Below are 25,299 nucleotides of genomic sequence, written 5' to 3' on the forward strand. Positions count from 1 at the left end.
CCACAGCATAAACCATGGCCAGCAGAGCCATCCTGTATAGTGAATTGCCTAATTACCCAGACTGAATAATCCAAACATCAAAGGAAAGAGCACTGATCCTACTTTACAGAAAAAAGCAACCAAATATGAGAGGAATTCATTATTAAAGAAGAAAACTTTAAACCAAACCAGAGTGTATTAGTCATTTAACCATCTGTGTGGAATATGATCAAAACCTGAGAAATATGTGAGCCACCAGTATAAAACAGATCCATGTCCTGCACTCCCATTCTGCCTAGTGAATGCAATAAAGAATGCTGCCCACTTCTAATGAAAATCAAAACGCACTTTCCACAGAAAAGCAAGCCTACCAACATTCCTGAAAAATGAAATATTCTGCCTAACCCTCAGGAAGCTAATACTATTAATATGTATTATTTGTATTGCAAAAGTGTCATAAATCACAGTCCCATTGTGTTAGGTCATGTATAAACACTAAGTTTATAATCTAGGTATAAAATGAGACAATAGCTGGTTCCATAATAGTAGATGAAGGAAACCTCTCAATTTCTAGTCAAAATCATGAAGAGATAAGACAACTGAACTCCAACAATATGCAATAATGTCAACATCCAGGATGCCTTGCACACATGCCATCTCTGGATCCACATGCTGAACCTGATTGTTGGCTTAGAAGTGGGCATGGTACATAAATGGTTTTGCTTTCCTGTTCTTACTGCCAGCATCTCCTAAAAAGGCAAAACAAGGCTGATGAGATAGTAGAACAGTATAACAACTTGTTGACCAAAACAGATAATATGTTGGTCCCAATTTGGCAAACATGGGACAACAGGTTGATGCAACAATGCCAGACACAGAAAATCTCAACTGCTAATAAAAATCATTGATCGATTAGACACAACCAGACTCCAAGAGCATGCAACATCTGCCAACATCCTGGATTCATTGCAATTAGGCTTCAGACTAGGATACAGCCCTAACAGCATTAAATGATGACCTATGACAATGAGTACAGGGGGAGATTTTCAAAGGCACAAATGGTGATTGGGGGTCAGATTTACAAGGGTCTTTAGGCACCTAACATTGCAGACAGGCATCTAGTGGGATTTATTGGAGTGTCTAGTCATATTATGCAACCAACCTCAGTATTCTAAATCCTACTAGATGCCTGTCTGCATTATTAGGTGCCTAAAGACCTTTGTAAATCTGGCCTTAGGTGGCCTAACTTCAAATGACTTTGAATAGGAGTTAGGGATCTAACTCTTATGTGTGCCTTTGAAACTCTCCTCCAGAGACCATAGGTCAACATTCATATACTTAGTCTTTAATGCATCTTTCAGGACAGTTGACCATAAGGTGGTGGTGACCACCATGCATGGTGGCAGACAGTACAGAATTACATATTCTCTAACAGGACCCAGAGTAGTAATGCCAAAACCTTCACCTCATGAGGCCCACAAGGATCTTGCCTCTCCTCTCTCCCCAAGGATTTAGCCTCTCTTCCCACCCAATATCTACATAAGAGTTGAAGAGGCAAGATATCATGTGCCTCATTACCAGCAATATGCTGGTGACATTCAGCTGTATGTCATTTTCCACAGAAGCAGCCAATGCTATGACTAGGATATCATAACATCTTCAAGAGATCAGTTTACGGTGGTCTTGCCTGAGTTTAGTTTAAGCAATAGTAGTTAGGGAAAGAGGAAAATATTTCAGAGAACTAACCAAGACGCTGATCTTCCCCTTCCACAGAAAGCATCTAACCCCTATTCATCAAAATGGTACAAAGCCTCAAGTCCTCATCAGCTCATCACTAGCTCAAGATACCCATGTGGTATCAGTGGTGAAATATGCCCATTTCTACCTTCAGCTGGCTAGTAGAACTTCACACTTACCTCCTAGATGATGATCTGGCCAAAATGATCCATGTATTCATCACCTCCAGACTGAAATGCCACAACACACACTGAGGCAGATACAGTGTGTTAACACTGCTTTCATTAGCAAATGACATTTTTCCAGAACAGCTGTTGAGAGCTTTAAAGCTCCTTTGCCATCTAATGCTGCCATTCCATCTAGGAAATTTCAAGTTATTTTATGTGTAACTTTGTCTGGGAATAGTGTTCCACCACTTATAAGCCCTGATACCAAACAGTTCTATCAGTCTTTCACCATTCTGATTTTAGAAACCAAGTTCAAGCTTGCCCATTGCTTTATCCACTCTGTCATCATCATCCCAATGTTGTCACTAAAATCCACCATTATTAAGCAAATGTCATGCTTGGGAATATTGTCAGAGTTTGTTGGCAACTGTAGAAATGATCACTGATCATACTGTAGTTGTCTGTTGGTGCATAACACTGTATAATTGTCATACTCGTATCATGTTTGAAACAATCTGCTGTTAATCAGCTCCCACTCTCTCTGTGATTCTTCTGCTTTGAAAGTCATAGTTAATACTATTCCTGAGCGCTAACCATCTTGCCTTCCTAATTACACTGACATTTTAAAAAATGTTTTTTTATCAGCTCTTGGCCATTGACATTAATTTGCTTCAAGAATTTCAAAATTGCGTCCCCCCATTTCTTTCATCGCCTGCACAGCTTCTGTTGTTTCATCCATTGTTGTAATGTTCCAGAAACCTACTTTGTTTATTTTGCCTTTAATATAACAAAGGTTTTACCAATGTGTTATAACCAAGTTTTTCCATAGATTAAAATATTTTCTCTGATAAGGTTAAATCTTTTGTTTTAGATGTGACAGTGTGTGCAAATTTTGAAAGGGATAATTGGAAATGAAGTGAGAGTGCTGAAGAGGGACAATTCAGAGCCCACCACACAGGAACAGTGGAACAGAGGTGGTTTGCATCTCTTCTATCCTGGGACTGCAGGTTAGGGTAGCCCAGTGGTTCTCAACCAGGAGTAAGCATACCTGGTGGGGTACACAGAGGTATTCCAGGAGAAACATCAACTCTTCTAGATATTTGCCTAGTTTTACAACAGATTACATAAAAAGCACTAGAGAAGACAGTACAAACTAAAATTTCATAGAGAGAAAATGAGAAATTAAGTAATTTTTCAGTAATGGTGTGCTGTAACCCTTTCATATTGTTATATCTGCTTTTGTAACTCAGCAGGATTTAGGTGAAGTGAAACTTAGGGTGCGCAAGACAAATCAGACTCCTGAAAGGGATACAGTAGTCTGGAAAGGTTGAGAACCACTGGGGTAGCCTTGAAGACATTGCAGCACCTGGTGGTGAATGAAGGACTAGCAGCACCGGGAAACAGATGGAGTAAAGGGCTACCCTCAGCCATTCCCCCCACTTTGACTTCCTGCCACTACTAGTGCACTCTCTGCACTGGGGAAGGCATGGAGATAACGGAGCCAGCTCTGAGCTTGTCAGAGTCCCACTGCACTGGAAGTATTCTCAAGGGGCTTTATGGCTGCTTTGCAATCCCTCTGTGATGGCATAACCTGAAAAAAGGGGCTGTGGGACACCAGTAAATATGGATCAATAATTAAATTCTAGGTAAAATATACTACAAAACAGATAATTTGGTTTGTAAATTCTTTTTATATTATAAATCTTGTAGAATAACTAGCAACTTATCTTGGCACTCCCCCCGCCACTCCCAGAAGTCTCCCCTGGCCCATTCCTCCCAAGATTGTACAATATATGAAAATGAAAAAGCCTCTTTAGTGCATTATTATATATTTAAAAAAGCAACCAGAGTCTGTAAAGTAAGAATTATGGTTCCCAAAGCAAATTTAACTTGGAGTACTACCGTACACAGTTAAGAAAAATAGTTGTTCTAGTTTAGAGACCTTCAATGAAGGTTATCAAAAGGGGAGATGTCTATATTTTAGTATTCTTTGTCACTGTTTCACTATCTCCATTTAGTGAATGGAGCTGTCTCTCATTTGGATGTGACCTGTCAGTAATACTTCCAATCTCTTTAGATTGATAAAGCAAAGTAAGATTGAAAAAAATCTTCACCTTATTGGAAAACAGGTATAATCAGTTTCCAAGGTATTACAATAGTTTTTAATTTTTTTTTTAAGTTAACAATTTAACTCTCAACCAATCAAAGTTAGAGCTTCTTAAATCAGTTTCAAAACTTGGCATTCCAATGCTTTGTTTCAAACATATGACAGAGTCTGGTAATGCACAAAATAAGACAAGTTAATTTAAATGCTCTGTTTTGCTCAGACGCCCTTAAAGAACGGTTTTACAGAGAGTTTATCTATCCCGTTTGTGGAGAATTGGGAAACATTTATTTTTATGAAAGAATATGTGCAACTCAGTTTTCCCTCTCACCTTGTATTGTTCACTGCTGGGTGTAAAGAGGTTAATTTCCTTCTTGAAACAAGACAAGCAATGCAGTAACTGAAGGGAAGTCACTGAACAGGAATGAACTATTAGGAACCTATGTCTCTAAGGGTAATTACTACACATCTCTAGACAGGTAAACAAGTTTGCAGAAGTCCTGCACCTTGGGGGAAACTGCATATACTGGTTTTGACCCAGTTCAAGAGGCCCAGAAGACAAAGAAATGAGAACTGTATTTAGTGGTCAGTCTGCTATGAGTGGGCGGCAAGAGGTATCACTCACTGGATCCGAGATCTAACATGAAACTGTAACCAACTGGGGCAAAGCTTGCTGAAATGGTTTGATGGGTTTTGAAACATACCAGGGTCCCCATGTGGCAGACTGCTAACACCTAGTAAGACTGGAATATATATAAGCTGTTTTTTGTTTTCGAGACATGTTTTCTCTAAATAAATACTTTGCTTCATGAAGTCTGGTTGGCCACTGGTTAACCCTGTCACAGCCCATGGGAGGTAGCAGGAAAGTAGTTGCTGAACTTAAGTCAGACTTGCTAAAGCAGTGTTTCTCAAACTTTTATACTGGTGCAAGCCTCTGAGTGTGACACCCCCTTATAAATTAAAAACACTTTTTAATATATTTATCACCATTATAAATGCTAGAGGCAAAACAGTGTTTGGGGTGGAGGCTGACAGCTTGCGACCTCCCCATGTAATAACCTTGCGATTCCCCTGATGGGTCCCGATCCTCAGTTTGAGAACCACTGTGCTAAAGTGATCATAGTGAGCTGTAGGAGGAAATTGCAGCCTAAATCTCTTGTCTGGAGGGAGAAGAATGCAGGTGTCTGCTGCAAAAAAGGTAATGACTAGAGGCCTGAGAACAGTATCCTCAAGGAGGCCACAAGGTCAGAGGTGCAGTTACCCCAGAACTTTAACACCATCTTCATTACACCAGCTGTAGCTGTTACATTTTTACAGCAAAACCCAGGCATTTACCACATAATGATCTCCACTGACCCAAATATAATGAGAGTTACACAGAGTCCCTCTAGTGCTGCATACAGGATCTATACAAGGCACACCCTTTGTAACAAAGTAATGATGAAGAGGGGATGAAGGTATTTCAGGATCATTTACATTCTTAGTGAGATTCTAAACCTTCATTTCCTTAACTATGTTTGAAAGTGAACATTTATGTATATCAACATAGCTTTAATTTTACAACATCTGATACGTATACTAGATCTTTCTTCCAATATTCAGTATATGCTTTGTCAGGGTATCATTTCCTCCAGAAAGCACCTCTTTTCTTGGGCTTTTCTAAAATACATTATTTTTAATCTTATGGAGGCAGTAAAAAAGTGCTATTCATAGTCTGGATCTCAAATAGAGGGCTCGAATAAGCCACTTGCCTGGGGCAAGCAGAAAATTTTCCCAAGCAGCACAGTCAACCTCTGCAGAATCAAAGCTTTCATTAAAAAAATTAGTCTCTTGCCCTTACAGCTATGGGGAATTTTTTTGAAACATTAATTGAATATAAGTCAATGGAGTGCACAGGTAGGTGCATGACCAGGGTAGGGTACAGATGCACAAATAGTGTACAGTGTATACTGTAGAGAAAAGAGAAAGATTTAAGGAAATGAGAGGAATATGGTACTAAGAGACAGAAGGGGGAAGAGATCAAGACAAATATTTGGGAGGAAGTAGAGTGCACAGGGTATAGGGAAAAGAAACACAGTGGAGACAACTCAGTAAGATACACACTGATCTATTTGAGACAAAAAAACATTGTATGGAGTGAAGCCAGGAAGGGGGCGGGGGAAGATCTACCAGAGCAAAAGAAATGTAAGGGCAATTTTTTAAAAATCAGAATTGCCAATAATAGAGAGAGAACAAGAACCATACTATTTTTATTTCTTTAAATTGTGAGGGAAATGGCAGAATTGCTATTTTGCACCCTCATTGGTAGGGTCAGCCCTTGGGCTAGTAGATGTTTCACAAAATGTTCAAGCCCTACACACGATAGTTCAAATGTAAATAAAATAAGCAAACTAGATGAAGGTACTATAAAATGGATGCACAACTGGTTGAAAAACCATATTCAAAGAATAGCCATCAATGATTTGCTGTCAAACTGGGAGGTTGCACCTAGTGGGGTCCCACAGGGGTTTGTCCTGGGTCCAATACTATTCAGTATCCTCATTAATGACTTGGATAATGAAGTGAGAATATGCTTATAAAATTTGCCAATGACACCAAGCTGGGAGAGGTTGGAACTTGGAAGTACTTTGGAGGACAGGATTAGAATTCAAAATGACCATGACAAATTGGAGAATTGGTCTGAAATCAACATGATGATATTCTGTATAGATAAATGCAAAGTACTACACTGAGGAAGTAAAAAATTAATGCACAAATACAAAATGGGGAACAACTGGCTAGTCAACAGTATTGCTGAAAAGGATCTGGAGGTTAAAATGGATTACAAATTGAATATGAGCCAACAATGTGATGAAAATTCTGGGGTGTATTAACAAAAGAGTTGTATATAAGACATGGGAAGTATTTGTCCTACTACACTCAGCACAGGTGAGGGCTCCGATGGAGTACTGTGTCCAGTTTTAGGTACTATGTTTGAGGAAAGGTGTGCACAAACTGGAGAGAGTCTAGAGGAGAACTACAAATATAATCAAAGGTTTTAAAAACCTGACCTATGAGGAAAGGATAAAAAACTGGGCATGTGTTAGTCTTGAGAAAAGACAACTGAGAAAGGACACGTCTTCAAATATGTCAAGGGCTGCTCTAAAGAGGACAGTGATCAATTGTTTTCCATGTCCACTGAAAGGTAGTAGGACAACAAGTAACAGCCTTAATTTGCAGCAATGAAGATTTAGATCAGATATTAGGAAAAGCTTTCTAAATATAAGGACAGTTAAGCACTGGAATAGGTTACCAAGGGAGGTTATGCAATTCCCAACATTCAAGGTTTTTAAGAACAGGTTAGAAAAACCCGTCAGGGATGGTCTAGGTATACTTAGTCCTGGCTCAGCATGTGTGCAGACTAGATGATCTCTGGAGATCCCTTCCAGCTCTACATTTCTAGGAGTCTATGAAAAAGGGAAAAGGGAATCGAACCTTAGTTAAATCCTTAACTTGTTAAGCACAATCAGTGTAATCCCCACCCCCCATTTTAAACAGCTGAGTCTCTAGGGGTACCTACTTGAATGGGGTACTCACCCATGCTTGCCTGGAAGGGGTTAATGTAGGATAAAAAGGGGGCCAATTAACCAGACAGGCCACAGCTGAGGGGAATCAGGCGTTTTAGTAATCCCCTGACTCATAGGTGCTGGAACTAGGGGTGTCGGGGGTGCTGCTGCATCCCCTGGCTTGATGTAGTTTTCATTATATACTGGGTTTACAGTTTGGTTCAATGGCTCTCAGCACTCTCACTATACAAATTGTTCCAACACCCCTACATTGACTGAATAATGAGGGAGCTCAGCTGAGGAGGAACGAATGGTCTGGGTTTATAAAGTTGGCAGCCGAAGGGGGCTGCAGGGAAGTAGCCTACAGTCACTCCATGGGAGGAAGGAGCTTTGGGGCTGACAAACCCAGAGGAGGGAGAGCCAGAAGGTTAGGAAAGGCCCAGGGAAGAGGCAGTAAGGTCCAGAAAGGAACAGACCTTACCTGGTGATTAGAGGATCTCTGAGCTGGAACTTGGATTAGGGGGGCAGACCCAAGTTCCCCTACCAGCTACTGGGGAAGTGGCACTGGCTGGGCAGTGAATGGGAAGACTGCCTGTGCCCATTCACAAGAAGAGACTTTGATCATCCAGAAGGGGAGGGGACATCTGACTTGGCCAGAGGGCTGAGCCATGAACATAAATCATCTTGCCTTGCTGAGAGCCAGGAAGAGAAGGCAGGGTGTGTGGTGAGAGATGGAAAAGAGGCACTGGACCTGGAAATCAGCTAATCCCCAGAGTGACCCAGAGGAGGCACAGTAGCAATGGGCAGACCCTGTAACACTACGACTTCATGGCTTCAGTTAGGAAAGAAGATTGCAGCAGTTCTCAAACTTTAGGTCGGGACTCCAAAGTGGGTTGCAACCCCATTTTAATGGGGTTGCCAGGGCTGGTTTTAGACATACTGGCCAAAGCCAAAGCCCAAGCCGCACCGCCCAGGGCCAAAGCCCAAGCCCAAAGGCTTCAGCTCCAGGTGGTTGGGCTTAGGTTACATGCCCCCCCCCCCCCCTTGCCTGAGGCCCTCGGGCTTCAGCTTTGCCCCCCGCCCAAGGCAGTGGGGCTCAGGCGAGCTCAGGCTTCGATCCTCTCTTCTGGGGTCATTTAGTAATTTTTGTTGTCAGAAGGGGGTCGCAGTGCAATGAAGTTCGAGAACTCCTGTGCTAGTAGTATTCTCTAAATTCATTTGGAACAGGGGAGAAAAGGTCTCAGCAGAATTTCAGTTCCTTACAAGCTGTGGCAGACTGACAGGTCATTTATCATGAAGGGATGAGTGTCCAATCCCATGAATTCAACCACTGGAAGACCTGGCCAATGCACCTTCAGATAATTTGCCCCTTATAAATGGACTGCACAAGACAACCTACATTTCCAATGCTTTCTAAGGGAAAATAAATACTTTCAATCCCAGTTTGTATCACCAATCAACACAGCAGCTTTCTGTTAACATACATTTAATTATAACATACATTTTCTTAATTCTTTATAAAGGTTACTTACAAGCTCTAACTTTGCACTGGAATTTTCTGTTAAATGTGAACGAAACCTAAAGAGGGAAGTCAGGAAATGTGTGCCAACTATACCCACTAATAAGGCTGCTAGAGATATTGGAGGATACAGTGTCACTCAATGCATAATTTAAAATTTCACTGAACTTTGGGAAAAAAAACAGCTGCTCTTTTTGGTTTGCTAGAGATGCCACAACATCAATATCGGAGCTCGTGTACATCTGGTACCTATGATATCCCATAATGCATTATTCTGGGCCATCTCCAGTAAACCTAGAAAAGTAAACAATTTTAGGGCTTTATGAAATTCTAAAAAATAAAAACTATGTGCTGAGTATCCCTCAAAAGCCTGGAAAAAATGTTTGTGTGTTAGTTCTAGGGCACATTTCTTGATTTACTCAAATTTTTATTTTAGCTTTCCATTTCACCTTTAAAGCATAAATGCAATAGCATATATAGTAACAAGTTACATGTGTGCACTCTGGTTACAATATCTTTAGGAAACAAAGTTTTGGATTTTCCAGGTTATGCATCTATAATCTGATTAACACCACATTACTTCTGATGTTGCTATGACAGCATTATTAATAATGTTGTAATTATGTATAGTGTCCACATCACTGAGGTATTTAGGTACATTTAAACAAGATAAAACTAATTATCACAAGAATGGGGAGCGCTTCCTATGTGCCTTCTCACAGAAACTGTCTCAGAGTACGTCTACACTACGGGATTATTCCGATTTTATATAAACCGGTTTTGTAAAACAGATTGTATAAAGTCGAGTGCACGCGGCCACACTAGGCACATTAATTCGGTGGCGTGCGTCCATGGTCCAAGACTAGCGTTGATTTCTGGAGCATTGCACTGTGGGTAGCTATCCCGTAGATATCTCATAGTTCCTGCAGTCTCCCCCACCCCTTGGAATTCTGGGTTGAGATCCCAGTGCCTGATGGGGCAAAAATCATTGTCGCGGGTGGTTCTGGGTATAGCCTCACCCCTCCCTCCGAGAAAGCAGCAGACAACCATTTCGCGCCTTTTTTCCTGGCTGAACTGTGCAGATGCCATAGCACAGCAAGCACGGACTCTGCTCAGATCAATACCGCAATTGTGGACGTTGTAAACACCTCGCGCATTCTCGTGCAGTCTATGCTGAACCGGGACCTGCAAAGCCAGGCGAGGAGGCAGCGGCTACGGGAGCACGGTGACAAGAGTGATGAGGACATGGACACAGAATTCTCTCAAACCGCGGGCCCCTGCGCTTTGGAGATCCTGCTGGTAATGGGACAGGTTCTAGCCATTGAACGCCGATTTTGGGCCTGGGAAACAAGCACAGACTGGTGGGACTGCATAGTTTTGCAGGTGTGGAACGATTCGCAGTGGCTGCGAAACTTTCGCATGCATAAGGGCACTTTCATGGAACTTTGTGACTTGCTTTCCCCTGCCCTGAAATGCCAGAATACCAAGATGAGAGCAGCCCTCACAGTGGAGAAGCAAGTGGCAATAGCCCTCTGGAAGCTTGCAACGCCAGACAGCTACCGGTCAGTCGGGAATCAATTTGGAGTGGGAAAATCTACTGTGGGGGCTGCTGTGATGCAAGTAGCCCAAGCAATCACTAAGCTGCTGCTGTGAAAGGCTGTGACTCTGGGAAACGTGCAGGTCATAGTGGATGGCTTTGCTGCAATGAGATTCCCTAACTGTGGGGGGGGTGGGGGGGGCGATAGATGGAACCCATATCCCTATCTTGGCACCAGATCACCCAGTACATAAACCGCAAGGGGTACTTTTCCATGGTGCTGCAAGCACTGGTGGATCACAAGGGACGTTTCATCAACATCCACGTGGGACGGCCAGGAAGGGTTCATGACGCTCGCGTTTTCAGGAACACTACTCTGTTTAAACGGCTGCAGCAAGGGAATTACTTCCCAGACCAGAAAATAACAGTTGGGGATGTTGAAATGCCTGTAGTTATCCTGGGGGACCCAGCCTACCCCTTGATGCCATGGCTCATGAAGCCATACAGAGGCAGCCTGGACAGTAGTCAGGAGTTGTTCAACTACAGGCTGAGCAAATGCAGAATGGTGGTAGAATGTGCATTTGGCCGTTTAAAGGCGCGCTGGCGCACATTACTGACTCGCTCAGACCTCAGCCAAACCAATGTCCCCTTTGTTATTGCTGCTTGCTGTGTGCTCCACAATCTCTGTGAGAGTAAGGGGGAGACCTTTATGGCGGGGTGGGAGGCTGAGGCAAATCACCAGGCCGCTGATTACGCGCAGCTAGACACCAGGGCGATTAGAAGAGCACACCAGGAAGCAGTACGCATCAGAGAAGCTTTGAAAACGAGTTTTATTACGGGCCAGGGTACGGTGTAACTGTTGTGTTTGTTTCCCCTTGATGAATCCCCTTCCCCTTGATTGACTCATTCCCTGTAAGCAACCCACCCTCCCCCTTCGATTACAGCTTGCTTAAGGAAATAAAGTCACTATCGTTTAAAAATCATGTATTCTTTATTAAAAATCATTATAAAAAGAGGGATAGAACTGACAAGGTATCCTGGGTGTGGTTTGGGAGGAGGATAGGAGGGAAGGAAAAGGCCACTAAAAACATTTCAATGTAATGACAGCCTTTTGGTTGGGCTATCCACGGGGGTGGAGTGGGCGGGTGCACGAAGCCTTCCCCCACGCATTCTTACACGTCTGGGTGAGGAAGACATGGAACATGGTGAGTGGTGAGGGTGGTTACACAGGGGCTGCAGCAGCACTCTGTGACCCTGCTGCTCTTCCTGAAGCGCCACCAGACGTCGGAGGATGTCAGTTTGATCACGCAGCAGCCCCAGCTTTGCATCCCGCCACCGCTGATCTTCCTGCCTACACCTCTGAACTTCCTGCCGCCACCTCTCATCTCGAGCATCTCTCCTATCCTCACGTTCGTCCCTCCTATCCTCACGTTCATTGGCATCTTTCCTGTAATTTGATACCACGTCCTTCCACTTATTCAGATGAGCTCTTTCATTGCGGGTCACTTCCATGATTTCCAAGAACATTTCGTCTTGCGTCTTCTTTTTCCTCCGCCTTATCTGAGATAGCCTTCGGGATGGAGTAGGGAGGCTTGAAAAATGTGCAGCTGCATGAGGGAGGGAAAAAAGGGAGAGAAGTATTTAAAAAGATACATTTTACAGAACAATGCTTATACTCTTTCACAGTGAACAACACTATTCACCTTACATAGCACATGTGATTTCACTACAAGGTCGCATTTTGCATCTTAATATTGAGTGCCTGCGGCTCTGGTGTTACAGATCTCACAGACGCAGGCCCGGGCATCAGAATTCAGCTTGCATGCGGCCATGGTAAGCCACTGTCTTTCGGTTTCTGCAGCCTTCATATACACAGTGCCCTCTTTTCCCAAATACCAAGCAAATCCCATTCAGTGATGCTTCTTTCCTGTTAACATGCAGCAGCAGAAGCCACCCCCCTCCTCCAATTCTGTGGGATGATCGCTTTACCCCTCCCCCCACTGCATGGCTGGTATCATGGAAGATCACTGCTAATCACCCCCCTTCTCCCCCCCCACACCGCATGACTGGTAGCAGGGAAGATCCCTGATAGCCAAACGCAAAAAAGCTCAGCGCTATTCCCCTCCTCCCCCGGCTACATGCAAGGAAGGATTTCTTTTAAGTAACAGGCAAACAGCCCAGTAGGAATGGCCATCTCTGTCCCCTTACTTAAATTCCTGAATTTCAACCAGGTTACCATGAACGATATCACTCTCCTGAGGATAACACAACGAGATAAAGAACGGATGTTTCTTGAATGCCAGCAATCACCAGGACCATACGCAGCTAGGCTTTGTCATGCAATGCTACCCGATTACTTGCTACATGCATGGCGTGGTAAAGTGTCCTACCATGGTGGACGGAATAAGGCTGCCTTGCCCAGAAACCTTCTTCAAAGGATTTTGGAGTACCTCCAGGAGCGCTTCATGGAGATGTCCCTGGAGGATTTCCACTCCATCCCCAGACATGTTAACAAACTTTTCCAATAACTGTACTGGCCGCGAATGCATCCCACGTCCTCAGGGCAAATCAATCATTCAAAAACACTTGCTTTTAAACCATGTTTTGTATTTACAAAGATACTCACCAGAAGTTGCTTCCATGGCTTCACTGTCTGGGCTAGTGGCTTGGGAGGGCAATTCCGTCTGGGTGAGAAAAAGCTCCTGGCTGTTGGGTCTAACGGAGTGCTGTGTGCTCTCTGCAAGCTCGTCCTCCTCTTCCTCCTCATCATCTTCCCCGTCCACAGAATCCTCAGCCATGGCTGACGTTACCACCCCCACCTCAGAATCCAGGGACAGGGGTGGGGTAGTGGTGGCGGACCCCCCTAGAATTGCATGCAGCTCAGGGTAGAAGCAGCATGTTTTCGCCCCTGCCTCAGACCTTCCGTTTGCTTCTTTGGTTTTCTGGTAGGCTTGTCTGAGCTCCTTAACTTTCACTCTGCACTGCACTGAGTCCCTGGTGTGGCCTTTCTCCATCATAGCCTTGGAAATTTTTTCAAATATTTTTTCATTTCGTCTTTTGGAACGGAGTTCTGTTAGCACAGAATCCTCTCCCCATATAGCGATCAGATCCAGTACCTCCCGTGCGGTCCATGCTGGAGCTCTTTTTCGATTCTCAGGAGACTGCATTGTTATCTGTGCTGATGAGCTCTGCGTGGTCACCTGTGCTGATCAGAGCTCCATGCTGGCCAAACAGGAAATGAAATTCAAAAGTTCGCGGGGCTTTTCCTGTATACCTGGCCAGTGCATCCGAGTTCAGATTGCTGTCCAGAGCGGTCACAGTGGTGCACTGTGGGATACCGCCCAGAGGCCAATACCGTCAATTTGTGGCCACACTAACCCTAATCCAATATGGTAATACCAATTTTAGCGCTACTCCTCTCGTTGGCGAGGAGTACAGAAACCGATTTAAAGAGCCCTTTATATCGATATAAAGAGCCTTGTTGTGTGGACGAGTACAGCGTTAAATCAGTTTAACGCTGCTAAAATTGGTTTAAACGCGTACTGTAGACCAGGCCTCAGCTTCCCTGGAAGAACCCAAGATGGTGGACAACAGGAAGCAGATTAAATAAAGAAAATCCAGAAATTGTAGTTAAAGGAAAGCCAGGATAAAGAGATCCATTTTACATGCCATCCTGAGAGGAGAGCCTACCACTGAGAATGCCCTGCTCCCAATTCCCTCAAGCTTCACTTTAAGGATATCTAGTTGACGTGTGCTATAGAGTACTCCTATTTCCTTGGCATCTCATTTTAAAAGAAAAAAGAAAAGAATGCATGTATGACTATTTGAATGTACAATCAAAAAATGATTCCGCCCTTCAAGGAAAAGTGGTGATGCATCAAGAAGCATCCTGCATCCACTCGTCCCAATGCTTTCCACATGTAGAGTTACCAGACCACATGAAACACAGGGAGGTGTTGAAAGAGCAATCACCTAAAAGGTGCCCTTATTTCAGTGTGTGATGTTCCAGATAAACCACATGCATGCATGATCAGCACCATCTCAGTGTGTTATTAAAGGAGATCATACATGAATCCTGCCATAGAACCATTTGTGTTATTAAACTGGAGATGTGGGAGAGAAGTCAGCATGCCCACTTAGGAATGGAAAGAGACTGTGCCCAAGTATTCAAACTAACCAGTTTATGAACTCTTAACTTTGTTATTGGAAAAAAACCTCAGAAGCATGAAGTGAATAAAAAGAATGTGGATGGGGAAGCGTTGCTATATTAGTAATGCTTGAAGTGAAATAGGTTATTTGTTCAGTGAATACAGTATCCTAAACATTTTATAATATAAAATTATCAGAACCTTCTCTAGTCTAATAGGTTTAAAATAAAGTCTCCACCCAAATCATTAAACTAGTTATTAGTTTTACGTCAAGAGTAATATTACAATGCTTTCTCCCACTCAGCATTCCTACAAAGGCTATGTGTTTGAAAGGGAAATCCCTTGAACAAATCTCTTCTTTCTAATTTTTGCCCATTATGTACCTCCAAAGCCAAGGCTGTCTTGTCGTAGGCATTAGGGACTCGCTTCTGGATAACCCGGGCATAAATAGGGCCATTCTGAAGGTTAGGGAGCGGAGTGTTGATGCTGGGTTGGGCATAGGGCCCTGGCTCCGGCCCTCCCAGTGGCTGTGGGTGGGAACTATCCTGGTTACCTCCAATCAGAGTAGATACTGAAGCAGAGGAAGGTCTATACTTCTCCACGTAAGGAACAGGTATCATTCCCCTCTTTCCATCGCTGTCTTCAGCATTCCACCATTGCTCTTCAGGCTTATCCCGGATTCTCAGTATGTCTCCTTTCTTAAATGGAAGATCTTCCTCATCATTTCCATTAAAGTCAAAGAGAGCTCGCACATATTCAGCTTCTTCCTGCCTCAATATAACTCCACTATTCTGCTTCGATTTGGAAACAGGTTCTATCAAGGTTGTAGTGTCCAAATAATGTATTTTGTAGAATTCCAGTAAAGATGGTAATGAATCAAACTCTTGGTCACCTATTCGGAATCTGGAGGGATTCAACCCTAAAAGAAAAATGGCAGCACATTATTAAAGAGAATATAATAAAAATGTGACAAGTGGAAATTTAATCTCAGCGAAAATTATTGAAGTTTACGGATGAATAATTTGATGCAGAATTAGGCACTATACTTCAGGGTAACGTTGTTCATTGTATCTAACCTTTGTACATAGTTAGTGATTTGTATATATGCATACATGGAAGAAAACTGAAGTTTGATTTGTTAGAATAGTGAAGTGAACAGTATCCTGTAACTTCCAGAATGGGGAGGTAGAGTGTGTGGATTTTATTCAGATGGAATGGGATCTTATTTTTAGAAGTGAAGTTTGCCAGATTAGGAAGGTAGGATTAGGCAGACTAGAACAAGATTATAGCAGTGAGCCAGTTATGCTATAGTTAAGATTAAGACCAGCTTTCTTTCAAACCTCAACTTTAAGTGCTTGACTCCTGTAAAATTTAATGACCACTTAACACAGTTTTATACCACCTAAACGCTTGCACGCAGGATGCCACCTAAACCTATACTTTCCCTTACCCATCTTTAAATCCACAGACTGCTCTCATAATCCTTCTTACTATTGACCATACCCATGGGAAGTGAATCCCATAGCCCTGCCACTGACATACCGTACACACCTCTCCATTGAAATGATGCAGACTGGAACCTCAAATTAAACATTCACCTCTTTCATTTGATCCTATGCATGGGGGCATAGAGCCAGATACCCACATATCAAAATCACACCACTGCATTCCTCAAACAAATCCACAGATCTCCTTATATCACAAACGCACTTCTAACAATCGGCCCCACCTATTGCTTCCACTATTCAGTACCTCTACACCTAAAACACGAAAGAAACTGGCCTGCATGTCGACAATTGCCAAGGGCTCTTTCCAGCTCCAGAGGGGCAGAGATACGGTTGCATGGGCACTTACCTTAACTTTGTATTTCCTTGTTTTCACAAGTTTGAGTTTTGCTGAACTTGATGTTCTGTGTTAACGAAGATTTTTACTATTTAATAAGTATCTGATTTTCACTCCCAAGTTTATTCTGAAGGAAGTGAAGGAGTTTTGTTTCTTGTGTGTGTCTTCGACCTACCACATCTATAAACTCAGCCACATTCAGCTTTTCACTTGGGACGGTACAGGATTTTAATTTCCAAAGTATAAGACATCTGTGTATTTCATATAGAATGCATTTTAGGTACAAGCCCAAGATAAAGAAGGAACAATGCAGCTTTTTTAGCCCTCTACTTTTTACAGCATCACTGTCCTGAATGTTAAATCAAGAGAGAAACGTCGCAGTTCCAGTTAGTTACTAGTAGCTGGTCAAAAAACACACTAAGGCCTTGTCTACACTGCCACTTTACAGTGCTGCAACTTTCTCACTCAGGGGTGTGAAAAAACCTACCCCCCGCGCGCTACAAATTTCAGCGCTGTACAGTGGCAGCGGCGACAAGGCCTTAGTGTGTTTTTTTATAGTGCTAGGAGAGCTCTTTCCCAGCTCTGGTACCGCGACTACACAGCCACATTAAAGCACTGCCGCAACAGCCCTTTAACATTGCTAGCAAAGACATGTGAAGATGGTATTTGAAGACAGATACTAAACACTACAATGAGTTTTTAGCAGCTTGGCTTTGGAGCCAACACAAATGAGGCTATTCTTCCTTTAAGTGCAGTTTTTTATGAAAGTCATAAACACCTATACAAATCAATGTAGCAATATACATTTCCAAAACATGTGCAACAAGTGCATTAACATTTTACTTCTAATTTCTCTTAGCATAAGTCACCTTCTTCATATTTGTCAAATGGCGGGTGAGTCATAAACCATCATATCAAATGCATCAACAGATATTCAACTAAATAAATCATATCTCACAATACCATACATTATGAATGATATACAAGTGATGAATTGCCAATCTTGGTTTCAGTTGTCCAGCTGTCTACTTCTCTTTTTTCCTGGTTTTGTTCTTCAATTTATTTGGAAAACAATAAGTCTGATATTCCATATATTGTATAACCAGGTGTTGTGGGAGAAATGGAGACAAAGAGATTCACACTTCAACAAGTAATGATGATGGGTAATGAAGGAGAAACAGTCATACTTCAAGCTCTTAGTCTAGTCCATTTTCCTTCTATCAAAAAAGAGAGTTGCTTACCTTGTATCTGTTTCTCCAAAGAGGATCTCTAACAGAACTTTTGCTCCTGGGTCTCAGTTCTTTAGTGCAAGGCTAGAAGAACTCCCCCTAACTCTTAACACATTTTTGACTATCAAGGGCAGCATTACCAGGGTGGATCATTGGCTCAGGCTGACTTCCTGAATATTCCAAGTAGTTCCTTCAACTGAGCAGGAGATAATGCTCCCAGAAAGAAAAGCTGATTCAAGATGATCAACTAGCAAAAAATACTATCAGAGAAAAAGTATATAATAAAATACCTCTCAGAATTATGGGATGGGGTGTTTGTGATGAGAGGATTCACTTAGATAATGTCTTCAGAGAAGCAAAATTATAAGGTACACTCAGTCAGTCCAGGATTCACATTCCAGCAGACTAAGAAGCCCAAGAGGTGTCCACAAGGAAATGTAAGCAAATGAGCAAAAACAACATGACCAATGCCAATAGGGCAGAGAAAGAGGAAAGAACGAATTAAGATACCTCTCAGAATGCCTACATTATAGTATATAATCATAAGTATAAATTAGCTAACTGAAAGTAAGGAACATCCTATAACAAAACAAACCTTTTTTGGTGGGGTGGGTGGTGAGAGTTTAGCCTCCCTTACCTTATAATGGGGGAAAGAGAGGGACACACACGACTTTTTGGCCTGAGGGCCACATCTGGGTGCAGAAAATGTATGCAGGGCCATGAATATAGGGCTGGGGCAGGGGGTTGGGAGGGAGTTTGTTCGGTGTGAAGGAAGGAGCTCAGGGCAAGGGGTTGGGGTGCAGGAAGGGTAAGGCAGGGAGCTCAAGGCAGGGGATTAGGGGGCTCAGGAAAGGGGGCTGGGGTGCAGAAGGGATTTGGGGTGTGGGCTCCAGCCTAGGGCACTTACCTCGAGTGGCTCCGGGGTGCCAGCGGCGCGCAGCAAGGCTAAGGTAGGCTGCCTGCCCTGGCCCCATGCCACTCTCAGAAGTGGTCAGTATGTCTGGCAGTGGCTCCTGAGGGCAGGGTGGGGCAGGCGGCTCCGCCGCGCACTGCCCTTGCCTGCAGGTACCACCCGTGAAGCTCCCATTGGCCGTGGTTCCCCGTTCCCGGCCAATAGGAGCCGCAGGGGGTGGTGCCTGCAGATGAGGACAGCGCAGAGCCCTCTGCCCCTCTCTCCCTCTGGGGATGCAGGGACATGGTGCCGGCCACTTCCGGGAGCTGCACGGGGCCAGGGCAGACAGGAAGCCTGCCTTGACCCCACTGTGCCACGGGGCTGCCAATCCTGCGGACCAGACTGAAAACCTTGAGGGGCCAGATCCGATACACAGGCCATAGTTTTCCCTCCCTGCCTTATAAACAAGGTCTGGAAAATAAAGAACCAAAAAAGAGGATTCCTTCTTGTGGCCACATCCAAGCAACAATGTTTTGTAAATGTGAGGAGAGAGGGCCATGTAGCTGCTTTGCAGATGTCTGATAATTTTTTTTAAATCTCCCTAGCAAGCTGTGATGGGAGCCCAGATATGCCATTTTAATTTCAGGCCAACCAGGTCACAGCAGTATGAAGTACAATCAGGCATCCACTTAGACTAAATCCTCTACCGTGTTGGTACCAAATGAAGCAAAAATTGTGTTGATTTTCTTATGGTTTTAGTCCTCCCAGGGACATTTTAAGATCAAACATATGGAGAAAGGTCTCTGTGGCATGGGCAGGCAGGTGTGGGAAGAATGTTGGCAGGCCAATAGGATCATTAGTGTGGAACTCCAATACCATACTGGAGAGAACTCTAACTCTGCAGCAACACTTTATCTCAGGAAAGACCGGTATAAGATAACTTGGTCATTAGACCAAAGTCATTGCCCCAAGCAAAATGACTGCATGTAAAGAACTTCAGCTCATAGGAAATAAGTGATTCTAAAGAAACTTTGATAAGCTTTGTCAGGGCCACATTAATATCCCATGACCAAGGGCTTTTTAATGGGGGTGGTGTTGAGAGACTTCTACTAAGGGAAAATAAACTGAAATAGATGTGACAGATTGACAATATCCTACATTATCCTGAACAAACCTTATGGAATTAAGATGAAATCTATTAAATTAAGTTAAACCTCACTGAATTACAGTTAATACCTTTGGGGGACATTGTACTAAAAATGTGTTGTTAGGACATTGTACGTACCTTCTCTAGCAGGGAGTGGGGATGCTAATGTACTTTCCCTACATCAGCAGCCTTGGAAGCCACCCACCCGGACAGATATGCGTACAGTAGTTTAAACTGGGACCAACAAAAAAGGGTTTGGAGATAGCCTGTTTTTTAAACTGGCTCATGGGCTTTTTCCTGATCCAGCAAATGGACAGGACCCCTGGTCCACAGAGGGCTCCAACCTTACGGCAGGGTTGGAAGGTCTGTGCCTGCCAGACTTCATGTTAGAGTTGTGTAGGTGTCTTTATAATTATTAATGTTTTCTCCTTAAGAATAAAGTAGGTTTGCATAGAAAGAACTGTGTAGAACTTATAACTAAGGCTGTCAATTAATCGTAATTAACTCTCATAATTAACTCAAAAAATTAATCACAATTTAAAAAAATTAATCACGCTTAATCGCAGTTTTAATCACATTGTTAAGCAATAGAACACCAAGTTAAATTTATTACATATTTTTTAATGTTCTTCTACATTTTCAAATATATTGATTTGAATTACAACACAGAATACGAAGCGTACAATGCTCACTTTATATTATTTTTATTACTAATATTTGCACTCTAAAAATGATAAACAAAAGTTAGTATTTTTCAATTCACCTCACGCAAGTACTGTAGTGCAATCTATTGTGAAAGTGCGAGTTACAAACGTAAAATTTTTTTGTTACGTAACTTCACTCAAAAACAAAACAATGTAAAACTTTAGCACCCATGAATCCAGTCAGTCCTACTTCTAGTTCAGCCAATCATAAAGACAAAAGTTTGTTTACATATGTCATGGTATAATTCCCCACTCTGAACCTTAGCGTCCAAAAGATGGGGTACCAGCATGAATTCCTCTAAGCTGAATTACCAGCTTAGAACCTGTAGTGCTGCCACCAACCAGGAATTCCAGTGCCTGGTACACTCTGGTCCCCCCAAAACCTGGCCCGGGAACCCCCAAGACCCAGATCCTCTGGATCTTAACACAAGGAAAGTAAACCCTTTCCTTCACCGTTGCCTCTCCCAGACTTCCCCTCCCTGGGTTACCCTAGAAGATCACTGTGATTCAAACCCCTTGAATCCTGAAACAGAGAGGAAAATGCACCTTCCCCCCTCCTTCTCTTTTCCCTTCCCAGATTCTCCCTGAGAGAGACAGTAATCCTAACACAGAGAGAATTTAGCCTCTCTCTCCCCCTTCCCTCCTTTCTCCCCACTCAAGTCATGGTTCCTGTTTTCTTGTGGAAATATGCAGCTGAGGGAGGCCTTGAAAGAGCACGTTTAACAATTAGCCACAGTAAGATGATATGGGCGAACGTGCTCTATCTGCCCTGGAGTTCTGGTGGCTATTAGGAATTGTGTGGTGCTTGTTGTACATTTATGAATATAACACTGTTTGTTAATGGGCCTATTAATTTTCCAGTGCTGCTTGTACATTTACAATTATTACACTGTGTTTTTGTCACTGATCCTATAAGTTTTGTCCACCTATACAACAAGTAGTCAGTGCTTTCAGTAGTGCTAGGCATTCTGCAGCATATGTTGTGAAGTAATAAACATTAATTTACCAAAAAATATTTTTTATTGAGAACCAAAACCAGTGTAAATAAACCCAGGGTACAATTAAACAAATACAATAAAAACTTCTGAAATAAATTAACAAAACTTAACAAGGAGACAGAAAATTCATGTCCTTTTCAGTTTATTTTGGCTACACATGCCACAATAGCGACTCTCATGCATCAGTGTATGTGAAGCTATGGTTCTCCTAACTGTCCACCATCGTGGAGTGGTAGGGGATATGGATGCATCCCCTGATGCTATGTGGAAAGTTGGTGGGGGGAGGTGTAGAAAGGTGCTAAAATGGAGTTCTCCACAGACTGCAAAGGGAAGTGAACCCGTGATTGTTGAACCTGTAAGTCAACAAGAGTCTGCAGCAGTGTTCCCTCTAATTTTTCCCACACATGTACAGAATAAATGTTATGTGAGACACATCACCTTCATATTGGTACACATAACAAAATTCATGTGGGTGGGGCCAAGGGGTTCAGAGTGTGGGAGGAGGCTCAGGGCTGGAGCAGAGTGGAGCAGGGCTGGGTGCAGGGGTGGGAGGGCTCCAGCTGGGGCTACAGGCTCTGAGGTGGGGCTCAGGGCTGGAGCAGAGGGTTGGGGAGGGGTGAAGACTTCAGCTGGGGGGGCGGGCTCTGGGGTGGGGCTGAGGAGCTCAGGGCTGGGGGTTGGGGTGCATAGGGTGAGGGCTCCAGGATGGGGCCAGGGATAAGGGGTTTACGGTGCAGGAGGGTGTTCTGGGGCGATGGCAGGGAGAGAGGACTCCCCCCAGCTCTCTCTCCCCACAGCAGCTCCTGGGCTGGTGGGGGGGCGGGCAGGGGAGAGGCACCTCTCCCCACTGCGGCATCTCAGGGGCTGGGGCCGTGGGATAGGCACCCCTCCCCCGGCAGGTCTGGGCTGGGTCTGAGTTGGGGGAGGGGCGCCCCGGTTATGGCAGATCCACGGCTCAGTTGGGACCGGGGGAGGGACACTCAGAGAAAATTAGCAGGTGCTGCTCAGCAGCACCCACCAGCAGCCAACCTACCCCCCCAGCACCTTTCACCTGCCAGAAGCCCTGCTGACCAACTCCTCCCTCCCAGCACCTCCCACCCCTGCAGACAGCTGTTTCACAGCATGTAGGAAGCTCCAGGAGGCAGAGAGAAGAGCGGGGATGGGGCACTCTCAGAGTAGGAGGTAGGGAAGAGGAGGAGGGAAGAGGAGGGACAGGGGTGGGGACTTGGGGGAAGGAATGGATTAGGGGCAGGGCCTGGGGCGGAAGTGGGGGTCGAGTACCCCCCGCGGTTACAAGGGAAGTCAGCGTCTATGGTGCACCCCTCCCCTGGCCGTGGCAGGTCAGCTGGGCAGCGCTAAACAGGCTGCTGCATGGCCACGCAGCTTACAGGGAACTTATGTCTGCAGCATTTGTGTTTGCTGATGAAGAAGGCCCATTATGTCCTGGTACATTTCCTTCTCCTATCCACTCTTTCCCTCTCCATACTGTTTGCAACATTCACCCTCCAGGCCCTCTTTTTATGATCCGATGCAGCAATAGCTTGCAGGATCTCTCTGCACATATCCTCTTCTTCTCTGACATTCCATGGGTGTGTAGGGGGGAACCTCTCAACATAACAGCAGCAGCTACAGACAAAACATACAGAGGTATTCTATGTACAGCACAAGGAAAAGTGAAAGTTAAGTTTCATAACTCCCTTCCCTTGGCTCCCCTAAAGTTTTAAACGAGACACGGTTATTGACACTTCAGCCTGGGAATGCCTGTGCACAGCATCACTCACCAGCCCCAGCCATGGAGAGCATGCCCGAGCAGAGGCATTGGAGGGGAAGGGAATTCAGTTGTACAAAACAAAATTTCAGCTTCTGTTGCCCTACACTTATGCCCATGGAAAAGACATTCAACACTGGCACTATTTTCCACAGACAGTGGTAATTTTAGCTGATATCTCACTCCTGAGGGTAACATAGGCACAGACAACACAGCTGCTGCTGGTGTACTGAAGCCACCTGTCCCCACATACACTAGCCTTTGCTGCAATGGTGATTGCCAAAGTCATCGCGGACTGGTATGGGAAAGTATCTTACCATAAGGAGTCCTGTGACATCTTATAGACCAGGGGTCGGCAACCTTTCAGAAGTGTGCCGAGTCTTCACTTACTCACTCTATTTTAAGGTTTCGCGTGCCAGTAATACATTTTAATATTTTTAGATCTCTTTCTAGAAGTCTATAATATATAACTAAACTATTGTTGTACGTAAAGTAAAGAAGGTTTTTAAAAATGTGTAGGAAGCTTAATTTAAAATTAAATTAAAATGCAGAGCCCCCCCAGACTGGTGGCCAGGACCCAGGCAGCGTGAGTGCCACTGGAAGTCAGCTCGCTTGCCATCTTCGGCACGCGTGCCATAGGTTGCCTACCCCTGTTATAGACTAACAGATGTATTGGAGCATAGATGCATATGCCTGCCTCATAATCTAAGACGTGCAGAACGCAATGCCATCCACAGCGTCAGAAACCACTCTGACATTATAATCAAAGAGGCTGACAAAGGAGGTGCTGTTGTCATCATGAACAAGTCTGACTACCAAAAGGCGGCTGCCAGACAACTCACCAATAACAAATTCTACAGGCCACTTTCCTCAGATCCCACTGAGGAATATACTAAGAAAATGCACCATCTACTCAGGACACTCCCTACACTAACACAGGAACAAATCAACACACCCTTAGAGCCCCAACCAGGGTTATTCTATCTACTACCCAAGATCCACAAACCTGGAAATCCTGGACGCCCCATCATCTCTGGAATTGGCACTCACTGAAGGACTATCCAGATATGTGGACTCTCTATTCAGACCCTATGCCACCAGCACTCCCAGCTATCTCTGTGATATCACTGATTTCCGGAGAAAACTACAATGCATTGGTGATCTTCCAGAAAACACCATCCTAGCCACCATGGATATGGAGGCTCTCTACACAAACATCCCACACACAGATGGAATACAAGCTGTCAGGAACAGTATACCTGACGATGACACAGCACAACTGGTTGCTGAGCTCTGTGACTTTATCCTCACGTACAATTATTTCAAATTTCGTGACAATATATACCTCCAGACCAGCGGTATCGCTATAGGCACCCACATGGCCCCACAATATGCCAACATTTTTATGACTGACCTGGAACAACGCTTCCCCAGCTCTTGTCCACTCATGCCCCTTCTCTACTTAATGCTACATTGATGACATCTTCATCATTTGGACCCATGGGAAGGAGATTCTGGAAGAATTCCACCACAATTTCAACAGCTTCCACCCCACCATCAACCTCAGCCTGGACCAATCTACACGGGAGGTCCACTTCCTAGCCACCACAGTACAAATAAGTGACTGTCACGTTAACACCATCCTATACCAAAAGCCCACAGACTGCTATGCCTACCTTCATGCCTCCAGCTTCCATCCCAGACACACCACGTGATCCATTGTCTATAGCCAAGCACTGAGGTACAACCGCATTTGCTTCAACCCCTCAGACAGAGACCAACACCTACAAGATCTTCTCCAAGCATTCTCAAAACTATGATACCCGCATGAGGAAATAAGGAAACAAATGAACAGAGCCAGATGTGTACCCAGAAGCCTCCTGCTGGAAGACAAACCCAAGAAAGAAACCAACAGAACTCCACTGGCCATCACCTACAGTCCTCAGCGTAAACCTCTCCAACGCATCATCAGTGATCTACAAC

The 25,299-nt window shown here is 44.0% G+C and overlaps 1 protein-coding gene across 9 annotated transcripts in view; it reads right to left on the bottom strand.

Moving 5' to 3' along the window:
* CRK (CRK proto-oncogene, adaptor protein) overlaps positions 1 to 25,299 on the bottom strand; it is a 67,666-nt gene that overhangs the window by 22,094 nt on the left and 20,273 nt on the right. For 4 of the 9 annotated variants that reach the window (XR_007770416.1, XR_007770415.1, XM_050929520.1 and 1 more), the window contains exon 2: positions 15,120 to 15,655. Coding sequence is in view for 7 of the 9 variants with exons in the window: in XM_050929520.1 (XP_050785477.1) it covers positions 15,120 to 15,655 (536 nt within the window). In the remaining 2 variants the exon portion in view is untranslated. The other 5 variants (XM_050929517.1, XM_050929519.1, XM_050929523.1 and 2 more) reach the window with 5 other exon arrangements.

The sequence above is a fragment of the Gopherus flavomarginatus genome, chromosome 19 (genome assembly GCF_025201925.1).
Source record: "Gopherus flavomarginatus isolate rGopFla2 chromosome 19, rGopFla2.mat.asm, whole genome shotgun sequence".
Classification (NCBI taxonomy): Eukaryota; Metazoa; Chordata; order Testudines; family Testudinidae; genus Gopherus; species Gopherus flavomarginatus.